This window comes from Aethalodelphis obliquidens, unplaced genomic scaffold (genome assembly GCF_003676395.1).
Source record: "Aethalodelphis obliquidens isolate GAN/ISIS:26980383/991018 unplaced genomic scaffold, ASM367639v1 scaffold53, whole genome shotgun sequence".
Classification (NCBI taxonomy): Eukaryota; Metazoa; Chordata; class Mammalia; order Artiodactyla; family Delphinidae; genus Aethalodelphis; species Aethalodelphis obliquidens.
In genome coordinates this window covers 8710675-8732508 of record NW_020837997.1, presented here as the reverse complement: position 1 = coordinate 8732508, position 21834 = coordinate 8710675, and the positions used below count along the sequence as shown (strand labels likewise).

The following is a 21834-nucleotide window of genomic DNA, read 5'->3' as shown; positions in this document are numbered from 1 at the left end:
GGACTTTGTCTTTCACATGTTCCCTATGCGAGGGAATGTATATCAGTGGGTGCTTAATAAATGATACTAACTATGAGAACTAGAATCTTGATCCTTGTGTCCACTCCTGTGAGTCTAAGCCTTCGATTCCACCAGACCAAGTACAGGGAAGTGGCGACAGTCACATTCCAGAATCAAGGGTATCAGTGCATCCCGGAAGCAGAGGCAGAGAGAGACCTCAGCTAACCAGGAGAAATCAGGTGGCATCGTCTGCCTAGGTTTTTTCCTGGAGAACTGCTCTTCCTCTACCTTCCCTGTTAGTCTCCCGGCTCCACAGTTTTGGATCTGCTCCACCTGTAAGTTGTCACCAGAGGAGTCGCCACAAGCCTTCAACGCCCATCACAGTGTCCCTGTGCTGGAGCGGGCAGGGCACAGCCTGCCCAACCCTGACCTCCTGGGATCACCACCTCCATGGTGTCTGCAAAATGCGAGCCTCCTCCTGGCACCAGAGAGCAGAGGCAAGGTGCTCTCCAGGGGCCCCAGGGTTCCAGATGGGGACATTTTCCCAGCACTCTTCAGACCAGCTAAAGAAAATGTGTAGGCCGCGGAGGCGCCAGGTAGAGGCACCAAACCCCGGGGCCTATCTTCTGCGTTGTCCAGGAGCTGGGAGCAAATTCTGGGGGCAGGGCAGTTGAGGGAAGTCTTAAAATGTCCCACGCAAGTCTGATTTGGAACTCTCGGACCTTGACCTTGGCCCCCCTACCGGCCCCCCAGTCGCCGAGGGCAGGGGTCACGCCACTGGATTCCCAGGGTCCTGACAGTGGCCCGAGCCCTACACCGCCCATCCTACATGTCCTCGGCCAACCCTGAGCCTGCTGAAATGGAAAGGGCTTGCCCCGGGTGCCTAATTATGGTGAGGAGGCAGCAATTAAGCATAACAGGGATCCTAAGGAAGCACTGAGATGAGAAAGGCAGTTCCGAGAGGGAGTAGGTGCCAGCGATGGCCGGGCCGAGAAGAGAAAGAACGAGGCTGAGGACACACAACCATGGCGACCACCGGGGACAGCGACGGGGGGGGAAAAAAAAACAAAGTCACGAGTGCGCATGCGCAGCAGAGGCCACGGGCGTGACCTGGTCTCCTCCTCTGTACGCTTGCGCGCTGCTTTCTCCGCCCACCGCTGTAAGCGGAACGGTGAGTGGGTTTCCAGACAGCGCCTCTTGCCGGAGCGCTCGGGAATTCACGCATGCGCCTCACACTGAGAAGATTCGCACGTTGCCAGCAGCGAGCTCTAGGCGGCGTCATCCCTCCGGTCGGGACGAAGCACGCACGCGCGGAAGTTCGCAGGCGGGAAGGGCGGGTGTGCACCGCGAGCATGCGCCCTGCTGAGCGAGACGGCGGCTCGGCGGGGTCATCCGAGCGCAGGCGCAGTGCGGTGTTTGTCTGCGGGACTGACGGGCGGCCGGGCGGTGCGCGGCGGCGGCGGGGAAGATGGCGGCGTCCTCCCTGGAGCAGAAGCTGTCCCGCCTGGAAGCAAAGCTGAAGCAGGAGAACCGCGAGGCCCGGCGGAGGATCGACCTCAACCTGGATATCAGCCCCCAGCGGCCCAGGCCCAGTAAGCACGGCGGCGTGGGGGAGGGGGCGAGCGGGGCGGGGCGCGCGCCGCGGGAGGCCCCGCCCCCGCCTCCAGGCCCCGCCCCCGCTTCCGGGGCGCTCTAGCTCCTTCTCTCCGCCCCGCTCCTCGCTATCGGCCAGCGGTGAGAGGGTCACGGTGACCCGGGAGGCGTGGGGCCCGCGGGTTCCCGGGCAGCCCTTCCCCTGCCTGGGGGTTCCCCCTTAACGGGGCCTGGGAGCCTAGTTACCCGGCTCCAGGCGAGGCCCCCCACCTGATGACCCGCCCCCAATCACCGGGATCCTCGGAGCCTCTGTCACCTACCCTGAGCCTTGCTTCTCCTACTTCATGCGACCGTGACTACATCCAGGTCCTCCGCTAACATGTACACATCCCTTTTCACCAGCTGATTCTACTCCCGCTATCTCAGTGATTGTGTCAAGAGGTTCCCCCCGCCCCCGTTCCGCACCTGGGTCCGTGTCTGGGATCTTGTCATTGGGCTCAGCGGACTCCCTCCCACATACAGTTTACCCATATACACCAGGCCCCCTCATACTCCTCTGACTCGTTTCACTGTTGCCATCTTTCTGGCTCCTCCAGAAATAAACACGCAACTCCCAAGCGCGGCGACTTTGTCATTTAGAATCAAGTGACTTCCCCATTCTTACACACCCACACCCATCCAGCCCGGGGATACCTGAGGCCAGTGCGACTTTATCTAGGCATCCCAGGGCACGTACACCTCCTTTCTGGTCCCACAGTCCCCGTGTCTCCCTGGCGTCTTGTCATCTGGAGTCAAGAGCTACCCCCCAGCACGCACACCTGGCTCGGAATCACCGTGACCACATCTAGTCTCCTTGTCATTTCCTGCATGATCCTCTCCCCATATCCTTGAAGCTCAGAGGGAGTCAGATTTTTCCCCTTCCTACAGACCTGATGAACAGCAGCCCACACACATGCTTTCTGTTTTTGTTTTTGGACGCACCGCGCGGCATGTGGCATGTTAGTTCCCCCACCAAGGATCGAACCCGTGTCCCCTGCGTTGGAAGTGCAGTCTTAACCACTGGACCACCAGGGAATTCCCCTGCCCACACACCCATGCCTTCTGTGTCTCTCTTGACCCAGCAAATTGCTCTCCTTTTTATCCCCTCTGATATGACTCCTGTGGCTTATGTAGCTCCCTGTGGAGTCATCCTGACAGGACGGGGAAGACACTTCCTCATCTGGGTTCCCCCACCACTGCCTGCTCACCCAGCCTGGCGCCCCCATCCTTGTGTAGGGTCCACTCCCCATTCTCCCTTTCCTGACCTGGGCCCGTGTGGGTTTCTCACTGGATTGGGGGTGTGTGTGTGTGTCTCTTGGGGCCCAGAAAAAAACCCGAGGTGGCAGTGCTGGCACTGGACACTGCCTGGGGTAGGAAGCCCAGCCAGGACTGGAGGGTCCCCGCTGGTCTCTGCAGTGTTACTCCCCCTCCAACCCCAGTGTGGACAAGACAGGCCTAGGTACGGGGCCTGGGGTGCCTTGCAGGGTGGCTGTCCCAGATGGAGAGCGAGGCACGGTGAGACCCATGGCGAGCAGGCCGCGGGGAGCCCCCTCCAGGCGTCTGTGTCTGTGTCAGCTCCATCCCATCCTCCCAGTTCTCCCATCTCTGTCGGTTTCTACCCATCTCTGCAGTTTGGTACCGCGTGCCTCCCCCTCCTCTCCGTTATGATTTGATTTGATTTCTTTTCTTTTGGACAAATCGGTGGTTTCCGTTGTGATTTATCGTGGTGTTGTTTTTTTTTTTTTTTCTTCCTTTTCCCCATCCAGTTATTGTGATCACTCTAAGCCCTGCTCCTGCCCCGTCCCAACGAGCAGGTACCAGCCTTTTTATCATCGCTGCTTGGACCTCTGCACCATTGACCTAACCGCTACCCCGGCCGCAGAATGCCATCCCCCCCTTCCCCCTCCCACGTGCTCCGTGTGTGCGTGTGCGCGTGCGCATCCCCCCCTCTCACCCTCACTCTCTGTCCATCCACACCGTCCGCGTCCGGCCCACCCGGCCACTTCCTCTGTCTTCTCACCTCCTGCTCCTCCCTTCCTCTTGGGCTCAGGTTTGGACTCCCTGGAGGAGGAGACAGACTCCCTCACCGGCCGGGAGTCTGTCGCCTGCCAAGGGGGTCACGAGTGTCCGTGCGTGTGCCTGCAGACGTGTGCATGAGCGGGGGGAGGGAGAGCTGCTCATCCGCCTCAGCAGCCCAGTGGACCCGTGTCGCCCCCTGGGCTGAGCCATGCTAGGCTTGGACTGAGTCCCTGTCCTCTCAGGGCTGGCGCGCCCCAGGGGGTGGGGGACCCTGGGGGTTGGAGGGCAGTGAGCACTGAGGGCCTCCGGGCGGGAAGTGGAGGAGACCCCGGCGCCTTGGAGGGAAGGCCGGGTGGAACAGGGAGCAGGGTTGCAGTCGGGAAACCTCTGGAGAAGGTGGAATTTGAGCAAAGTCTCCTGGGAGGTGGGGGCAGCGCAGGGATGGAGTAGAGGAAGCAGCCCCCCTAGGGGCGGAGGGCAGGTGCCAGTGGGTCTGGGAGCAGACGGGTGTGGGACATGCCTGTGCGAAGGGCGGGGGTGCTGAGAGAGATGGGGTGGGGGTCTGGCCTCATTGGTCCTTGTGAGCAGGACTAGGTTGGGAAGTGTGTGTGTGTGCGCACGCGCGTGCGTGCGTGTCGGAAGGTGAGGGGCTCTGTGGCTCTGCTGGAGACCCTGTGGCATGTCGTCTGCCCATCTGCGTGGGTTTGTGCCATGCCCTGTGTGCGTGTGCCTACGTGTGTCGACTGACAGCCTGGTACGTGTGTGGCTCCTGATGGCCGCGTGCTCCCCACCCCCCACCCCCGCCCCGTGTCCTTTCTCGTTCTCTCTCATTCATTCTTCTCTCTCTCTCTTTCCCCTTCAGCCTCTCGCTCTCATTCTGCCCTTCTGACCTGCCGTGGGCCCGGTACCACCTCTGTGACTTCAGTTCTCAGGGTCTTTGTCTACCTCCCTCCACCCCACCTTAGCCACCCCGCACCGGCCCCGCTCACACGCCTACCGTGCGTCAGTTTGCGGGGCTGGCTGGAAGCCTCTGTCCCCCTACAGCCTTGGCCCCGGGTTCTGGGGCGGCCCTCAGAGGGCCCGGTGGACTGTGTAAGGGAGGGGACCGACAGGACACCACACCGAGAGGTGTGGGTAGGAGAGGGCTGTGGTCCTCACTCAGAAAGGGGGCCCTGGTGCCCCCAGGGAACCTGAACCTGACAGGGATCCAGGGTCCCGGTGCAGGGGGAGCTCGAGGGTCCTCGGGAGCCCTGGAGGTTGTCCAGCCAGAGAGGGAGGTATTACGACTGGGATTCTGGCCCCGGCAGAGCAGAGCAGCAGGGAGAGCACGGGAGGAGAGGCCTCCGGGCCAGTGGAGGGGACTGGGCCCGGCCACGTCCCCGGGGTCCCCAGAGCTCTTCCATCACTCCCGCCAGGCCCTCCTAGGACTGCAGGCCAGGCTCATAGACCTGCCCCTCGCTCTGGCTGCGGTCAGGGTTGCAGGCCAGCAAAGCGCCTGGGCACCAGGTGCTGAACATACCTGTCTCTACCCGTTGATCACTGGGCCCACGTCACCAGGTGCCTGGAGAACTGTGGGAGGAGAAGGTGGGCCATGCGGGAAGTGTGGAGAGAGGAGGGGGCGTCAGCCAAGGGCTAAGGAGAATGGCAGGCCCCCAGCTCCTGGCCTGCTCTCCAGGGGAAGGTGAACCTGGGAGGTGCTTGTAGCCTGCAGCCTCCTCAGCCAGGGGCTCCTCTTCTGGAGGCCAAGTGCCAGGGTCTCTGGGGTTCAGGGGTTCACTGGAGGGTCATCACCCTGGCCCCCACTCCCCACCCTGGGGCCTGCCCAGCCCGGAGGCTCCTAGCCCCTCAGGGAATCCGCTCTCCTTTCCCAGGCCCCTCCCCGGCCTGTCTCTGCAGCGCGTCCTCTGGGCAGCTGGGCCCCGAGTCTCGGCTCCCGGCTGTCTGTCTCCCGCCCTCCCGTCCCCTAATGCCGCCTGCCCGTCCTGGGGTGCCCGCTGCCTGCACGCTGCCTGCCCGCTGCCTGCCTGTAGCATGCCCGAGCTGTCCGCATGCAGGCTTCTGGAAAGAACCAAACTCGCCGCCTGGCCTGGCCCCTGGAGGGGCTGTGCCACCTGGATCCCCTCACCCCAGCCTGGGGTCCTGCCCCTGCCTTGTCGGCCCTAGCTCCGCAGGCCAGGCCGGGAGGCTCACCGATGAGCCCGCAGGCCAGAGGGCGGCCCTCCCTGACCCTGAAACAGAGTGCTGGGCGAGGCAGCTGGAAGCCTAGGTCCCTTGCCCACTCTTTCCCCAGGGTGGTCCAGCCAAGGTCAGGCTGCCCACAGCGCCAGAGCTCGGGCTGATCCCAGCGGGCATTCCTGCCTTGTGTGGTCCAGAGTGTGGGTGTGGTGGCCCTGGGCCTGCTTCCCTGGCGGAGGTGGGGAGGAAAGGGACACAGCGGGGAGGCTGCCTGCCCGAGGGACGGCATCCGCCTCTGGGCCTCCGTTTTCTGTCAGGGGAGGCTTGGGGATGAACCCTCAGCCTCTGGGGACCAGCCCACCGCAAGCCCTTCCAGGTCAGAGGAGTGGGCGGGGTGCGGGGTGGGAAAAGGCACCCTAGGAGTGGTCTGGGAGCGGGGAGCTCCTCCAGCCCAGCGGGGCAGGGGGCTGTGCCGCCCTACCTGAGGGATGCCAGGGAGGGTAAGATGAGGGTTCCAGGCCCTTGAGTTGGGGCCAGCTGGGAGCTAACCCCCTCCCCGCCCCTGGTTCTCACCACCCCAGCCCTGCAGCTCCCACTGGCCAACGATGGGGGCAGCCGCTCACCGTCCTCCGAGAGCTCCCCGCAGCACCCCACGCCCCCCGCACGGCCCCGCCACATGCTGGGGCTCCCGTCAACCTTGTTCACACCGCGCAGCATGGAGAGGTGAGCGGCTAGGGTGGCCGGTGGGAGGGCCGGGAGGTTGGGGCCGGGGCGGGGCGGGGCGCAGGGCAAGCCTCAGGGAGGAGCTGGTGAGCTCTGTGGGACCCTGTGTGTTAGGGGCTGGGGTGGCTTCAGGTTGGTCAGGACCCGCTCTCTGTCCCCTCAGCATCGAGATTGACCAGAAGCTGCAGGAGATCATGAAGCAGACGGGCTACCTGACCATTGGGGGCCAGGTACCGCCCTTCCCTCGGCCCCCCCAGGGAGGGTGGGCAGGACGCTGCTGGTAGGTCTGGGCTGGGGGTGGAGGGCAGAGGCCCGGTGGACCCCCAGCCCTGGCTTTCCTCGCCAGCGCTACCAGGCGGAAATCAACGACCTGGAGAACCTGGGGGAGATGGGCAGCGGCACCTGTGGCCAGGTGTGGAAGATGCGTTTCCGGAAGACGGGGCACGTCATCGCTGTCAAGGTGAGCCCGCCCCCGCCCCGGGTGGGCCCCGCCCCCCAGGCTCGGTGCTAAGGCCCCTGCTGTCCCGTGCAGCAAATGCGGCGCTCGGGGAACAAGGAAGAGAACAAGCGGATCCTCATGGACCTGGACGTGGTCCTCAAGAGCCACGATTGCCCCTACATCGTGCAGTGCTTCGGGACCTTCATCACCAACGTGAGCCGGCCGCCCGCCCCCCAAGCCTCCCGCGCCCCCCGCCCCTCCCCCAGGACCCGAGCCTGTCTGGGGTGGGCAGGAGGGTACAGCCACCCCGCCAAGCCGCCACCTGCTGTCCCCGCAGACGGACGTCTTCATTGCCATGGAGCTCATGGGCACGTGCGCCGAGAAGCTCAAGAAGCGGATGCAGGGCCCTATCCCTGAGCGGATCCTGGGCAAGATGACGGTGGCGGTGAGCAGCTGGGTGGGGCGCGGGCGGGCGGGTGGTCCCCAATCCCCCCCCCGCCCCACCAGGCCCCGTCCCTGCCATCACTGGTGCCCTCCTCTGCCCGCGCCGCAGATCGTGAAGGCACTCTACTACCTGAAGGAGAAGCACGGCGTGATCCACCGGGACGTCAAGCCCTCCAACATCCTGCTGGATGAGCGGGGCCAGATCAAGCTCTGCGACTTCGGCATCAGCGGCCGCCTCGTCGACTCCAAAGCCAAAACGCGGAGCGCGGGTTGCGCTGCCTACATGGCAGTAAGTGGGGCCCAGCAGCGCCCGGCGGGCGGGCGGGCATGAGGGGCGGTGCGCCCACCCCAGCCACAGGGGTACATCCACCCTCTCCTCCTTCCCGCCGGCAGCCTGAGCGCATCGACCCCCCGGACCCCACCAAGCCCGACTACGACATCCGGGCCGACGTGTGGAGCCTGGGCATCTCCTTGGTGAGTTGGGGTCCCTGCTCTCCGAGGCCAGGGGTGGGGTCTTCTCGGGGTACGGAGGCAGGTGGCGGGAAAGGGCAGGATCCTGTCCTTGGCCGGCCCAGCCCTGCCCGTCTCTCTCCCAGGTGGAGCTGGCGACGGGACAGTTTCCCTACAAGAACTGCAAGACGGACTTTGAGGTCCTCACCAAAGTCCTACAGGAAGAACCCCCGCTCCTGCCCGGTCACATGGGCTTCTCGGGGGACTTTCAGTCCTTCGTCAAAGACTGGTGAGGGGACTTGCCTGGTGGCACAGCGGTTAAGACTCCACGCTCCCGATGCAGGGGGCCCGGGCTCAATCCCTGGTCAGGGAACTAGATCCCACATGCATGCCGCAACTAAGAGTTAAAGACTGGTGAGGAGCCCCGCCCCCGCCCTCCACTCTGGAAGGCAGGGTGAGGTCAGATGTGGCCCTGCACCCAGGCCACTGGGGAGGGGAGAGGGGCCCCAGGATGGTGTGGGGGCTGGAGCCCGAGCCCCGGGAGCTAGGAGTTGGGTTTGGACTCAGCCTGAGGGGACACCTGGCCTCAGGGGTATTTGGCAGGGTGGCCCTCGGGCTTCACCTTGGGGGAGCTGTGAACGAGCAGAGGCGCCCCAGGGCTAAGGGCTCTGAGTGTCCTGCACCAACTGGCAAGAGTAGCGCACGCGGGACGTCCACATTGGAGCCTCCCGTGGGGGAGCCCACCCACCCCTCCCATGGGCGTCTCACGGCCCACATTGGGCTTCTGTCACGGTGGGGGGGCCCAAGCACAGGCCCGGGAGGGTGCGGGCTTCTGCCCACAGATTTTGCAGACCCGACAACTCAGCCACGAGGGCGGCCAGGCCTCTCCTACCTGCTCTCACTTCTCTTCCTTTCCTCTTCTCCCTCCAGCCTTACTAAAGATCACAGGAAGAGACCAAAGTATAATAAGCTACTTGTGAGTACCCGGGGCCCTCCCCAGCCCCCATCCTAAGCCCCCCGCCACACTGGGCGCCGGGCCTGAGCAAGGCCAGCAGGGAAGACGCCCTCGCCCTAAGTGCCCTGCCTTGGGCCCCACAGGAACACAGCTTCATCAAGCGCTACGAGACGCTGGAGGTGGACGTGGCGTCCTGGTTCAAGGATGTCATGGCGAAGACCGAGTCGCCGCGGGCGAGCGGGGTCCTGAGCCAGCATCACCTGCCCTTCTTCAGGTAGCCGCACAGCGGCGGCCAGCCTACTGGGGGCCGGGGGCGTGGCCACCGGCCTCCCCTTCCCCACCCGGCCACCCAGCTGCCCGCCAGGGGAGCCCTGGGACCTGGACGGCCGCCGAGGGCTGAGGACAGAAAGTAGGGGGCGCCAACCCACCCCTGACTCCCTGCCCACCAGCCATGGACAGATGGGCCCACCAGGCCCCAGCCCTTCCCGTCCTAGGATCAGCCGGCTGTGCGCATCCCCTCCGACAGACACTGTGAACGGAAGACAGCAGGCCGCGAGCAGACTCGCTATTTATTCAGTTGTAACCTCTGGGCTGGGGCGGCCCCCAGGGGCCGGGAGAGAGCCGCCCGTCCTGTCCCCTCCCCTCCACACCGCGCTGTCCCACCGCCGCCTTGCACGCACATGCACCCTGGCTCCATCTCCCTCTCTCTGTCCCCTCCCTCTCTACCTCTCTGGCTTTCCCTGTCTCCCTCCCTGCTTCTGCCTCTCTCCTGGCCCAGGCCCTGCCACCCCCGGCGGCACCCCTGGGTCCGTTTAGGTCTCCGGCAAGCCATGAGTCAGTTGGCTGGCGTCCTCGCCCTGGGCAGGCGGGCTGGACGTTGTGACTGCAGCCAGACCCGGGCTGGTCTCTCTCTTTCTCTTTTTGATCTCAGGGGGTCCTTTTTGGAGTTTATCGTATTTTATTGTACTTGGTGGGGTGTTTGGGGGGTGGGGGGAGGAGAAGAGCTTGTTCTCATGGGGTTTGTCGGTACCTTCAGAAACTTTTACCAAAGTCATGTTTAGCTGCTTGTGGTGGCAGCCCCCCCGATGGCCCACGGGTGCTGGGGGGCTGGGGGCCGAGCCTTGGGGGCCTGGGCCACCCCGCCGGGGAGAGACTAGTCCCAAAGGTGGGCTCTGGGTGGGGGGGCGGGGTGCTCCTCCCTCGGGGCTGGAGACTGGCCACAGCTTGTAGGGGTGAGTTGAGGACCTCGGGGGGTGTGGAGGGAGCCCAAGGGGCCGTGGCCACACAGGGTGGCCTTCAGGGAAGGCAGGCGTGGGGCATGGTGGAGGGCAGCAGGTGCCGGTGAGGCAGAGGCGGAGGAGGGAATGGGTGACAGGAGCGGGGGCCATGGGGCCCGGGGAGACAGGGATTGAGGGCACGTGGAGTGGACGTGGGGGGTCTGAGGATGTGTGACAGGGACAGAGGTGGGGCAGGCCGAGGGCTGGGCGTGTGGAGGCAGTCACGCCCTCGTAGTGGCCCTGAGCGCCCCTCGACTCACCCAGAGCTGGCCAGTCCCCAGCCCACACCGAGGCCGGGCCCTGGGGAGCAGCGAGAGCAGGGGGAGGGGGTGTGCTTCCTTTTTGTTGGTGATGCATGCAAATCAAGTGGACGACGAAATAACAACAACAACAAAAGGAAACTCCAGAGAAGCCACAAAAGCAACCAGCGCCAAAGGCAAGGAAGCCCGCTGGGTGTAGCTGAAGCGATCTAGGCTAGGCGTCACTGTACCCTCCATCCAGCTCACCGACTGTAGTTACTACTAGGATAGTCACAAAACGCCGCATGTTTTAAAAAGTACTCGAAGTCATCTTTTCTCTGCCCCCCACCCCGGGGGTGGCCACCTTCTTCCGCTCCAATCCCCTTTGTGAGGGGAGGGGGGCAGGGTGCGGGGCCAGTAGGCCTGGCTCCCGCCCTCCCTCATGGGCCCCAGCCACAGGGGCCTTTGTGGGTAGCCGGGAAGGTCGCGTGGCTGGCCCCAAGGGCCAGCTGCCTGAGTTTATTTTTATTTAACTTTATTTTCTGTTTTGTGAGTGTGTGTCGGCCCGTTTCCCCTCCCCGCCTTCAGTGTTAAATGGGAGCCTCTCCTTCCCCCCTACCTTTCCCATGTCTCCCCCCCTCCACCCAGTCACCAGTCACCAGCCATCCCTCTCCATCAGGCAGAGGGTGAAGTGGGCAGGTGGGGGCCTGGGGCGGCCTGGGCCCGGCCCATGGTCTACAACCCCTTCTCAGGCTGCCAGTACTGCCCCGTCCCTTTTTAAAACGAAACGCCCTCGTTTGTAAATCCTTAGACGCTTGAGAATAAAACCCCTCCCTTTTCTTCTGCGGTGTCTGTGGTGTGTGTTGTGAGCCTGGCAGGGCCTGGCAGTGAGGTGGGGAAAGGGGCCAGGGAAGGGGTCGTGAGCCCTGACCTTGGGGCTTGGGGGCTGGTGGATGGGGCCTCTGCAGCGAAGAGAGACAGGCAGGGCTGGGGCCTGGGGGGGAGGTGTTTGTAGTGACTAGCCCCATATCTAATGGCCATTGTGAGGGACCTCCCCCCAGCCTGATAGCTACGGGTCTGGCCAGAGAGCCCTTAATCCCCAGCAGGCCTTGGCCGTGGGCTCTGATGTCGGCCCATCAGTGCACCGCCCCCGCTCCTTGCCTCCCCAAATGGCCCCCCAGCCAAGGCCAGAGCCGCCTGCCCGCCTGCCTGGCCCAGTGCTGCCTCAGCCGGTCCAGCATGCTGGGCACCGCTATCCTGCTGCTGGCCCTGCTCCCAGGGATGACCACCTTGCCCAGCGAGTCAGCTGGTATGTACAGGCAAGGGGACGTGGCCCAGCACACCCCAACTCCCGTGTTACTCTTTCTCAGTGCACCCTCTCATCCACCCCGCCTGGGGGAACGGGGGTGGGTGGGAGGTGGGGTCTGCACCGTCCCCCGTTTTCCAGGTTCTCTGGGATCCCCAACTTCTTCGAAGTCCCAGCAGCCAGGTGAGACCAAGGGCTGTGGGAGGGGAGCAGTCTGCGCCAATGCTTTTAGGGAGTGTCTGTGCTGGTAATTCTGGACATTTGAGAACATCCTTTGATGAGGACCCCAGCTGAGCGCCTCCTTAAGGCAGAGGTCTTTGTCAGTGTGGTGCATGTGTGTGTGATCACACACCCCAGTGGAGGCTCCCCTGTGCCTCTACCCTTTGCCGATGCTGCCCTCAGCCTGCGAGTGAGTGAGGAACACTGACAAAGGGAAAAGGCCCAGACCCGTGTGGCCGGGCTGGGCCTCCACGATGCCCAAAGGGCTTGGGGGAGAGCGCCTTGCTATTCTTCCCTCCCCTTAGAAAGGCAAGAATGGGGCCAGCACCCTCCCCCCAAACGGCCCTGCTGTGACCCCAGAGGAGCCCCTGGTCCTCGGTGGATGAGCGGGGGGTTCAGACTCCAGAAGGGGAGGGCCTTTGACCTCACCCAGGCTGACCCTCCACCATCAGGTGCCCCTCGACCCCTTCCGGGCCAGGGATTCCCTCGCTCACTGGGGATGGTGAAGTAGAGGTCTGGGAAGGGGGCTCCTCCCCAGGAAGGCGCAGCTTTGCGCCCAGGCTCAGGGGCTGGGCTGGGATGTCCCCCAGGTCTCCAGCGGGTACATCCCAGCTGCTTTACGGCTGGCGGTGGGAAGCGCGGAGCCGAGCGCGGGTGAATCCTCCACCGCAACTGCATCCATTTTCCAAAGTAGGCAGTGGAGGCGAGGTTGGCTCACTTGCCAAGGGGGCCTAAGGGACAGCGCATCCTCCTTCCCCTGTGCCACCCTTTCTCCCTGCCAGTGTCCCCGTTCCGCGCGGCGCCAGGGCCCAGGCTGCGCCGACCCCTTTTCAGTCTGGAGCTGTCGGACGCGGAGGACGCCTTCCCGCGCCGCGCGGGGCCGTTGGAGGTCCCGGCTGACAGCCGCGTGTTCGTGCAGGTACGGGCGCGGGGCTCACCGAGGCCGGGTGGCAGCCGGTGGGGGCAGCCAACCCTGACCGCGACCCCGTCCCCCAGGCGGCCCTGGCCCGTCCCTCCCCGCGCTGGGGCATGGCCCTGCACCGCTGCTGGGTGACACCATCCTCACGCCAGACCCCGGGCCCCGCCCTGGTGCTGCTGCGCGGGGGCTGTTCCGCCGACTCCTCGGTCACCTTCCCGCCACCGCGGCCGCTCCCAGGTGCCGCTCGCCCCGCGCGCTTCAGCTTCCGCCTGCGCCCGGTCTTCAACGCCTCTGTGCAGTTCCTGCACTGCCAGCTGAGCCGCTGCCGCCGCCTCCGGGGAGCCCGCCAGACGCCTGCGCCTCTGACGCTGTCTCCACCGTCGCCGGTGCTCGGGCACGGGGCGGGGAATCTGGGCGCCCGGGCCCGTCGGGGCTGGGCACAAGAGCCTCTGGCATCTGAGGGAGAAGCCTCTTAGGGTTTGGGGATCTGAGGGTCTGGGAGCTTTTGGACCTGGGGGCGGAGGTACCTCGAAACTGGGAGTAGGCACTGGGTCTCAGGCTGAGGTTGGGCGCAGGGGCGTCCGAAGGGGCCGAATTTCCAGGGGTCTAGTATTGCGACACCTGGTTGCAATATAGTGCTGGACGCTTAGATCTCTTGGGAGCCCTGGGGACCCGCCCCTGGAGCCGGGGCCCTGACGTCCCCGCCTCTTGCCTCCCCCTCCTCCCAGTGTCTGCCTCGGGATGAGGCGTGCGCGGGCGCCGGCAGTGGCCGCGATGAGAGTCTGGGTGCCGACAGCCCTCACCTGCACACGCTGACGCAGCCCATCGTGGTCACGGTGCCGCGGCTGCCCCCCAGTGAGCACGCAGTAGTCCTCAGCGGGGCTCTCTGGGGTCGGGAAGGGGGATGGGGAGGACATCTGAGGCATGAGCCCAGTCTCTGCGTTGTACTCCTCACAGGGCCACCCAAGGGCGTCCCCGGCAGAGCCGTGCGACCCGAGCCTCCCGCGCCGGCCCCGGGGGTCCTGGAGCCCGCGCCGGTGGTAGCACTTGTGTTGGCCGCCTTCGTGCTGGGCGCCGCTCTGGCCGCCGGGCTCGGCCTCGTCTGCGCTCACTCAGGTACCAACCTGCGTCCGCCGGGATCTCCGCCTGGCCCCCAGCCTATTCCCACGCGTCCGGACCCCTGGTCGCGGCGATCCCAGCCTGCTCGGGCCTGACCATCCCTAGACCTGCTTCCGCTACGCCTGCAGCAGCCCCCCAGGGGGCGCCCTTGCCCCGGCCCAGCGCGCAGCAACCCCTACTCCTCAGACTGCCTTTCCTCTCCAGCGCCCCTGCCCCCCGGCCCGCCCCCGACAGCCTCGCCCAGCGGCCCCCCGCCCAGCAGGCCCCAGTGAGGCAGGTAAGTGTTGGGGGGAGGGAAGAGGGGGAGTGTAACCTGGGGCCGGTAGGACGGATGGAGGAGGGAGGTGATAATGACTCTTCATAGCGCGTTCTCTCTGCCAGGCGGAGTACCAAATGTTTTACGCATATTAATCCTTGTAACAAGCTTCAGGTAGATACTCCTATAATCCCCATAATAGATATTTAAAAATGAGACACTCTCTGAAATTAACTTGCCAAAGATCACAAAATTTGGTGGAGCTGGGATTAGAAATCACGTAGTGGGTGACTCGCGGCCGACTGAGGGCTTAGTGTCGTAAGAAAGGACCTCAACACCTCAGACAGGCACACTAGGCAAGGAGAATTCGGGTTTCAGACCTAGCACCCACCCTCGCCCCGGCACACAGACTGATGGGGCGGCCAATGATCGGTTGGGAAGGGGGTGACCTGCCGTAGCGTCCTCTACCCTGCTCAGCCTGAGTCGCCCCTCTCCAGAGATAGCGCGCCCCCAACAGGGTCCAGAGACATACCAGCCACAGCCTTGGACCAGGCCCGCCAGGACCTGAGACTCGATGGGACTAAGATCCCTGCGCCCCGCGCCCCCTCTTGCTCCTCCTCCCACCCTCCCACCTGGGCTCAGAATAAACATCTGGCCTGAACTGCAGCGTTCTGAAGTCTGCGTGCGCGCGTGGCGCGGGGGTGGGGATTCCGGGGTGGAAAAGGTCCAGACTGGAGGGGTGGAGCTCTGGGGCGGGGCTCATACGCCCTTATATATACGTGTGCGGTTACCGCCCAGGGGAGCCCCAAGGGCATTTTGTCCCAGACAAAAAAGGGACACCCAACCCCACCAGCTTAAATTTAAAAATAAGCCTCGCCTCCTTCTCCACCCCTGCACCGCCCACCTGCCTTCTCAACCCCAGGATTTCTCCGCTCTCCACTCCCACCGCCCGGACCCTGCCCTCGCTAGGGCCTCGAGCTCAGGCCTCTGCTCCAGTCTCCTCTCCGTCTAGCCTAAAGGTCCTTAAATCCCTCCTGCCCGAGCTCCTCCCTCCCCAGAGCATAGACAAGGGGATGACTATTAGCTCCATTTTACGGTTGAGGAAACTGAGGTTCGGCAAGGCCAAATCACTTGCTCACTAGTCAGAGCTGGCCGACCCCACAGCCCAGGCTCTTGGCTACAAAGCACATAATAGGAGTTTCACAAGACGTAGTTCTGGAAGGGAGGGAGGGCACGAGATCTAAGAACTTGGCTCCAGTTCACGAATGAGATAGAATGCGGGCGGGGGGTCTCGTTCGCCCCCGCCTCAGTTAGACGCCAGTCTCCCCATTACTTCCCGGGGAAGCAGTTCCCTTCGGCCCGCAAACGCAGAGCCACGCCCCCATCTACTTCTGCCTCCGCGCGGGGCCTTTTGGCCCCAGCGGCCGCCGTAACCCCGCCCACTAGGGAAACGGCCCCGGAACGACGACACCGCCCTCACCCGGCTCACCGGCATGAAGCCCCCGCAGCGGCGGCGAGCGGCCCCGGCGCGCTATCTGGGTGAGGTGACCGGCCCCGCGGCCTGGAGCGCCCGCGAGAAGCGGCAGCTGTTACGACTACTGCAGGCGCGACGGGGCAAGCCGGAGCCGGACGCCGCCGAGCTGGCCCGGCAGCTGTCGGGCCGGAGCGAGGTCGAGGTGAGAGGGGTCTCGGGATGGGAGCGAGGCTGGAGGTGGGGCTAGGATGTGTTCGGGGCTGGCGGAGGGGCGGGCCCTGGGAGTTGGCGGGACGAGAGTGAGGCTGGGGGCGGGGCCTTGGAGTGGGCGGGTCGAGGGTGAGGCGGGGGCGAGGTTGAGGAACCGGAAGAACGCCGGAGGAGGCGGGATTAGTGCAAGGCTGGGCCTTGTGTGCCTGCGAGAAGCTGAGGGCGGGGCGAGGGCGGAACATAGCCGAGAGGCGGGGCGAGGAGGAGGCAGTGCTGCGGCAGGCTGAGGGGCGGGGCGAAGCCAAAATTTAGGAGCGGGGCGAACTCTTGAGTTAGAGCGGAGGCCCCGGACTGGGTGGAAGGCGCCGAGGGACTGGGCGGGAATGAGGTTGAAGTGAGTCAGGAAATGGGGCGGAGTGGACGAAGCGGGCAGGTGACTAGGATAGTACTTAGCAAAGGGTGGGCCCTGGCTGCGGGGAGGAGCCAGAACCAGCCAGGGCCTTACATCTTTGTCAGGTAGCTGGTCACACCTGGGGCCTTGGCCCAAGACCCCTGGGCAGAGTCCCTATGACCCTTAACTCCGGGCCAGCGGGAGGCTAGGGAGCAGTGGCCGGCCCTGGAGCAGGCAGTGGACTGCCTAGCCCTGGGCTTCTAGAAGGTCCATTTGGCCTCATCCTCTCACTTCCCCAGATCCAGAACTTTCTCCGGCAGCTCAAGGGCCGAGTGCTCCGAAAGGCCACTCGGAGGATGCATCCAGGTGGCCCACAGGGTCCCAGGCGCCGGGAAACACAGACCCCGGCCCCCATCGAGGTGAGGCGGGGCGAGGCTCCCCAAGGCCGGCCCCTGGAGGATGAGGTGGGAGTTGGGGGGATAACCTGGTCAGGGGAGCCGCAGGAGGGGTAGGGCTTGGGGGACTCCTGAAGGTTGATCCGTGAGCACCTTCTGGTTACTCCACCCAGGTGTGGATGGATCTGGCTGAGAAGATAACAGGCCCGCTGGAGGAGGCCCTGACCGTGGCTTTCTCACAGGTACAGCCATCTGCCAGGAAGGATGGGGGTATCCCGGGGACGGGGTCATATATGTGAGTCTCATTAAGCTGGACCTGGTTCCTGGGTCCCTTCCTCTTGCCAGCTCTGTGACTCTGGTCCGTCACCGGACACCCTAGCCTCAGTGTCCGCCCTTCTGAGGCCCTCTGCTGAATGTGACGCCTTCCTCAGGGTGGCAGGGAGGATTTGGAGGTGGAAGGCTGTCTCCTGCAGGGCAGGGGAGTAGCCCACGGGGACACTTCTGCCTTTCCTTGCCTGATCTCTCTGCCTGCCAGGTGCTCACCATCGCAGCCACGGAGCCCATCAGCCTCCTGTACTCCCAGCCCCCCAAGCCCACGCAGGCTCGTGGAAAGCTACTGCTCCTCAGCGCCCCTGGAAGGCAGGAGGACCTGGGCCCTGAGGCTCCTGGCCCCGCCCCCAAGACACAAGGCCCTGCCCCTGAGGCATCCTCTGAGTCCCTGGCTGGCCCGTCCACTGAGGAAGACTTTTCTGTGGACTTCGAGAAGATCTACAAGTACCTGTCGTCCATCTCCCGCGGCGGCCAAGGCCCCGAGCTTTCCCCAGCTGGTGAGAAGGGAGGGGCTGACGATCTGGGGGTGGGAGTCTCCGGCGGCAAGCCCCGCCCTTCCCTCACCCGTCCCCTTTCCATCCATCACCAGAGTCAGCTGTGGTCCTTGACCTGCTCATGGCACTTCCTGAGGAGTTGTCCCGCCTGCCCTGCGCTGCCCTGGTTGAACATATGTCAGATACGTACCTACGCCTGATGGCCCCCCAGCCCGACCCTGCCAGTGGGGGCCTGGGGTCTGGGGCTGAGGATGACGGGACAGGTTCCAGGGGGCAAGAGGAGGCTGGCCAGGCCACTCCTCAGGCCCCCGAGAATGCTGGGCCCAGCGAACCGATATCCACTTGGCAAGCAGCTGGGATCTGCCCCCTGAACCCATTCCTGGTACCCCTGGAGCTTCTGGGCCAGGTGGCCACCCCTGCAAGGTGAGGGGCCTGGCACCTCACCAGACACACCAGACATCGGTGAGCCCCCAGGCCCTCAGTCCTGCTTGGGCTGGCACTGGGTTGTCACTGAGGATCTTGCCACGGCGGAAGGTCCCTGATGCAGTGTGCAGTACAGGTCGCCTTTAAGTTGCTCGATACAGCGTGGGTCTCAGAAATGGAAGCACAGGGAATTCCCTGGTGATCCAGTGGTTGGACTACACGCTCTCCCTGCCGAGCGCTCGTGTTCAATCCCTGGTTGGGGAACTAAAAACCCACAAGCTGTACAGCACAGCCAAAAAAACCCCAAAAACCGAAGCAAAGTTGTACAGGGTTTCAGCCATAGAACTGGGGTGGGGGGGTTCCAGCCAGATGGCTGGGCTAAAATCACCCTCAAATATTCCCCCCACTGGTTTCTCATCCCTTCTGAAGTCCTGTGTCCGGTGTCCTGTAACTGTGAATAAAGTTCTGGTCTATACCCCTGGCTGTCTTTCTCCTGTGAGTGAAAGGTGGGAGGGGGCCTAGAATCAGAGGTAGGGAGCCATAGCTTGGAGTCCTGGGGACGGAGCGGGGACATGCCAGGGAGGAGGGTGTGGTTTTCGGTAAAGGCCACTGCACCAGGTCCAGTCTGATGCCATCTGGAGCGCCCTTGGCTTGGCTGTGAGGGGACCCTTGGTGATTGTTTGGAGGGTCTAGGCCTGAGCCTGACCCGTGTCGGGGAAAGGTTTTCAGAGCCCGATGACCCTCCATCATACAGACGGAGGGGAGAGGCTAGCAGAGTGAGGGTGGCCAGGTCGGGGGAGCTGGACTCCTGACCACCGGAGGGTTAAAGGTGGGCTGCCCATGTGGCAGGAAGTTGGAGGGAGGGGAGTGAGTCCCTGAGGTAGCCTTGGGGAAGCAAGTGGGGGAGGGAGGGAGAACTGGAGGGGCCTTAGGAGCAGGAAAGGGGGGGCAGAGCTGGGTGGAGGAGGGGGCTGGGGTCCTGGCCGTGACCCAAGGTCTCCAAGTCCCAGAGGTGCTGCCAGGTCTCCCTGCGCGGGGCCCCCCTCCCTCAGCCTCGATGAGCGTGTGGATTCAGGGGCAGGTTGGTGAGGGCCGGGTGAGGGAACCGGGTGTCCTCCTACGGCACCACCTTCCCCCAAATCGAACCAGTCCTCTGAGAGCCAGTGAATTTTCTGTTCGCAGAGCCTGTGCATTCACACAGCCTTCCTTTTATAGCCACGCTCGTCTCTCCCCACACACACTGCACACGGCTCCCCCCGGGGGCGCACAACACATCTCGCAGGCGGGCCGTGGAGCGGAGCCAGCCCACTCCATGCCCAAGGACTCACAGCACCAGCCCCTTGGTGTCCAAAGTGCACATGCTGATGGTGGGACAGAGGGACCAGGCCAGAGAGGTTTGGGGCTGCGGGTGTGGTCACAGTACCAGAAGGCCGTGCCAGTTCTTGGAGACAACCTCCAGGGCTGGCTGAGGGCACCCCATCCAGGCTCCCTACTAGCCCAAGTCCATTCCACGGCCCCCAGAGTCTCCTCAAGTCAAGGGAAAGAAGGGTGGTCCTGGCTGTTCCTGGAGCGAGGGGGATGGATTATGCCTTGGTCCCCCAGAGTGTACATCTGGGTGTTTCGCAGCCCTGGGCAGCTGTTAAGAGTGTGCAGAAGTCAGCCCTGGGTTCAAATTCTAGCCTGGCTAGAAGCCAGCTATAGGCAGGTCACTCAACCTGCCTGGACCCGAGTCCCCCGGCCTGTAGAATGAGGATGCTAACAGGGTCCTGAAAAGAGAACAGACCAAGTACAGGAGGAGCTACCTCAGCACGCTGCTTGGCATGCAGTAAGCGCTCAATAACAGCTTTTATTAATACCATGGGCTCAGAGGCAGGGAGGAGTGAGAAAGCAAGGGGAGAGCCTGGGAGGGGGGGGGTTGCAGGAGGAACCAGGGGGAGGTGGCAGGAGGGCCAATGAGGGGTGGAGGTGGTGACAGAGGGAGGGGCGCGCTGACCTGAACTGGGGCCTGGGCTGGGGGCGGGAGGGAGCCTGTCTGCCCTCTCCCCCCCATGGAAGAAGCCTCGCATCCTGGACACAGCAGCCATCGTCGCTCTTCAGTCACTGTCTCCGGAGCAGGCCCCGCAGGTCATATTGGTATGCAGCGTCCACCTCATGGGCCCAGGAGAGCCCGCAGGCCCGGAGCCCGAGGAGGGGCTCAACACTTGGCGGGGGCGGGCGGCGGGGGAGTGAGGATGGCCAGAGGACAGGGGAGGGAGGGGAAGGGACACGGGGGTCCCCGAACCCGGGAGCGGACATGACACTCATGCTCGGCGGCAGGGCAGTAGCAGAGCCACCTACACGCTGGGGGCGGAGGGGCGGGCGTCCTCTTCCCACCCAGGCTTTAGAGTCGGGGGCCAGCCGGGCCGGTGAGTTACGGAGAGAGGACAGGGCGGGATAAAGGCACGAAGTGGGGCTCCGGCCTGGCCAGGAGGGAAGATGGGAGGGGTGTGAGGGGGGAGGGGTTGGACTTATCCTGACGCCCTCCCCCCTCGGGCTGCGGGCTCGGGGGCAGGATCCTGAGCGCGGTCCAGGCCCGGCGGCGCACCGTCGGATCGGCCCCGGGAGAGAGACCCCGCGGAGGGCCGGCCGAGGGCGCCGCACCGCTCAGACCAGCGCGTAGTCGAACTGCCCGCGCTCGAGCGCCTCCTTGTGGTCTGTCCAGGACGAGGCGGGCATGCGGCTGTAGGGGTCGAGCAGGATACGCACGCAGCGAACCATCAGCAGCACCAGCACCACGAGCAGGCACAGCACGAAGGCGAACACGGTGCGCTGCTCCGCGTCCAGGCCCGCGCCTACCGGGGGCCCCGTCGATGGCGGCAGCGGCTCGGGGGACAGCGTCCACGTCGCGCTCATGGCTCACATCGCCGCGCGCCCTGCGGAGGAGGGGGCCCGCCCGTGAGGCAGAGATGAAGCTGCGCCTTCCCGCGCCCCCGCGTCGTCCCCACCCGCCGCCCCCCCACACACCCTGCCGAGCCCCAGCCCCCGCCCGCGCCTTTGTCCCCTGGCTACGCCCATGCCTGGCCCGCGGGCACCCAACTCCGGGCGTGCGCGCAGGTGGGGACGCTAAGAGCAAGGAGAGGAAACCCCGACCCGGCCGGCCCGCGCACAACAGGTGCGAACGCGCGGCCCGGGCTGCGTGGTGGGGGGCGAGACCCGGTTCCCCCACCCCGCTCCCTTTGTTCTTGCGTCCTGGGGACCCCCCTCCCCCACCGCCCCCGCCCCCGCCCCGCCGCGCCCCTCACCCTGGCCTCGACCGGGACCGGGACCAAGCGGCCGGCAGCCGCGCTCTCTTCCGGGACCCGCACCCGCTCCTGGTCTCTCCCCGGTGGCCGCGGCGGCGGCCCGGACTCTGCCCACCCCACCCGCCCCTGGAGCGGCGGAGACCGAGGCAGGCGAGCTCCGCGCCAGCCGGGCCGCCGCGGCTGTTCCCATGGCGACGGGGGCGGGGCCGCCGCGGGGGGCGGAGGCTACGCAGGGAGCGGCGCTCGGGCCCGCGACCCCGCCCCGTCCTCCGGGAGAACCGGGCCCCGCCCAGAGGCGCCGGGGAGACCACCGGCCCCAAAGAACCATGAGCACCGAGGGCCTCGCCCTCCCACCCCCACAGGCACCCCCCCAAAACCACCCAGCCCGACTTAAGCTCCCACAGCCCCATTCTCCTCTGCAACCGACCCCTCAGACTCCCTGTTTGGGGGATCCCAGTGCCCCCAAAACTCATACAGGCGCTTAAGGTCCTCCAGCCTCGGGGACCCCAACCCTCAAGCAACCCCAGCCAGGTCACTAAAAACCTCCGTAGCTTTTCCAGTCTCCTTCCTCCCCCCCTCCCCCCGCCCGACAACATACTCAGGGTGGGCAGGGTCCCGTCCAGGTGAGTCCTCCCCCTCTTCTGTTAGAGTTCCTTCAGTGACC

At 64.9% G+C, this 21834-nt stretch overlaps 4 protein-coding genes across 10 annotated transcripts; 3 read left to right on the top strand and 1 right to left on the bottom strand.

The window, feature by feature from the left end:
- The first annotated feature begins 1315 nt into the window (after positions 1-1315).
- Positions 1316-11193, top strand: MAP2K7 (mitogen-activated protein kinase kinase 7). 3 transcript variants are annotated; one of them, XM_027085800.1, is made up of 12 exons: positions 1316-1592; positions 3399-3446; positions 6408-6549; positions 6713-6779; positions 6896-7009; positions 7082-7201; positions 7326-7433; positions 7542-7721; positions 7826-7906; positions 8029-8171; positions 8813-8858; positions 8981-11193. In XM_027085800.1, exons 1-12 carry the CDS (start codon positions 1469-1471, stop codon positions 9113-9115), a joined length of 1308 nt encoding a protein of 435 aa, XP_026941601.1. In that variant the 5' UTR covers positions 1316-1468; the 3' UTR covers positions 9116-11193. The 3 variants fall into 3 exon arrangements, with proteins under 3 accessions (XP_026941601.1, XP_026941603.1, XP_026941602.1); XM_027085801.1 differs by having other exon boundaries at positions 1454-1592; positions 7569-7721; XM_027085802.1 differs by lacking the exon at positions 3399-3446.
- Positions 11194-11323: 130 nt separating this feature from the next.
- On the top strand, positions 11324-15670 carry TGFBR3L (transforming growth factor beta receptor 3 like). Of its 4 annotated transcripts, none has more exons than XM_027085805.1 (6): positions 11324-11662; positions 11801-11842; positions 12661-12797; positions 12875-13183; positions 13526-13913; positions 14121-15670. In XM_027085805.1, the coding sequence occupies exons 1-6, from the start codon at positions 11479-11481 to the stop codon at positions 14186-14188; spliced, it is 1128 nt and encodes a 375-aa protein (XP_026941606.1). In that variant the 5' UTR covers positions 11324-11478; the 3' UTR covers positions 14189-15670. The 4 variants fall into 4 exon arrangements, with proteins under 4 accessions (XP_026941606.1, XP_026941605.1, XP_026941607.1 ...); XM_027085804.1 differs by having other exon boundaries at positions 11324-11842; positions 13526-13652; positions 13755-13913; XM_027085806.1 differs by lacking the exon at positions 11801-11842.
- Positions 14152-18370, top strand: SNAPC2 (small nuclear RNA activating complex polypeptide 2). Its single transcript, XM_027085807.1, has 6 exons — positions 14152-14193; positions 15619-15848; positions 16547-16666; positions 16816-16884; positions 17178-17469; positions 17562-18370. Exons 2-6 carry the CDS (start codon positions 15666-15668, stop codon positions 17891-17893), a joined length of 996 nt encoding a protein of 331 aa, XP_026941608.1. The 5' UTR covers positions 14152-14193; positions 15619-15665; the 3' UTR covers positions 17894-18370.
- Positions 18371-19064: 694 nt separating this feature from the next.
- Positions 19065-21487, bottom strand: CTXN1 (cortexin 1). Of its 2 annotated transcripts, XR_003428433.1 has the most exons (3): positions 21171-21487; positions 19883-20801; positions 19065-19655 (listed from the first exon to the last, which is right to left on the bottom strand). XR_003428433.1 is itself a non-coding variant. In XM_027085828.1 (2 exons), the coding sequence occupies exon 2, from the start codon at positions 20779-20781 to the stop codon at positions 20533-20535; it is 249 nt and encodes an 82-aa protein (XP_026941629.1). In that variant the 5' UTR covers positions 20782-20801; positions 21171-21487; the 3' UTR covers positions 19677-20532. The 2 variants fall into 2 exon arrangements, 1 of the variants encoding a protein (XP_026941629.1); XM_027085828.1 differs by lacking the exon at positions 19065-19655 and having other exon boundaries at positions 19677-20801.
- Between the last annotated feature and the right edge of the window lie 347 nt (positions 21488-21834).

Excerpts from the sequence above, each read along its gene's own strand:
- MAP2K7 (XM_027085800.1), top strand. The coding sequence starts at position 1,469 with ATGGCGGCGTCCTCCCTGGAGCAGAAGCTGTCCCGCCTGGAAGCAAAG. Across the intron at positions 6,780-6,895 it reads ACCTGACCATTGGGGGCCAG|CGCTACCAGGCGGAAATCAA; the intron begins GTACCGCCCTTC and ends TTTCCTCGCCAG. Across the intron at positions 7,722-7,825 it reads GTTGCGCTGCCTACATGGCA|CCTGAGCGCATCGACCCCCC; the intron begins GTAAGTGGGGCC and ends TCCCGCCGGCAG.
- TGFBR3L (XM_027085803.1), top strand. The coding sequence starts at position 11,479 with ATGTCGGCCCATCAGTGCACCGCCCCCGCTCCTTGCCTCCCCAAATGG. Across the intron at positions 11,843-12,660 it reads TTCGAAGTCCCAGCAGCCAG|TGTCCCCGTTCCGCGCGGCG; the intron begins GTGAGACCAAGG and ends TCTCCCTGCCAG. Across the intron at positions 13,184-13,525 it reads CGCTGTCTCCACCGTCGCCG|TGTCTGCCTCGGGATGAGGC; the intron begins GTGCTCGGGCAC and ends CCCTCCTCCCAG.
- SNAPC2 (XM_027085807.1), top strand. The coding sequence starts at position 15,666 with ATGAAGCCCCCGCAGCGGCGGCGAGCGGCCCCGGCGCGCTATCTGGGT. Across the intron at positions 16,667-16,815 it reads AGACCCCGGCCCCCATCGAG|GTGTGGATGGATCTGGCTGA; the intron begins GTGAGGCGGGGC and ends TACTCCACCCAG. Across the intron at positions 16,885-17,177 it reads TGACCGTGGCTTTCTCACAG|GTGCTCACCATCGCAGCCAC; the intron begins GTACAGCCATCT and ends TCTGCCTGCCAG.
- CTXN1 (XM_027085828.1), bottom strand. The coding sequence starts at position 20,781 with ATGAGCGCGACGTGGACGCTGTCCCCCGAGCCGCTGCCGCCATCGACG.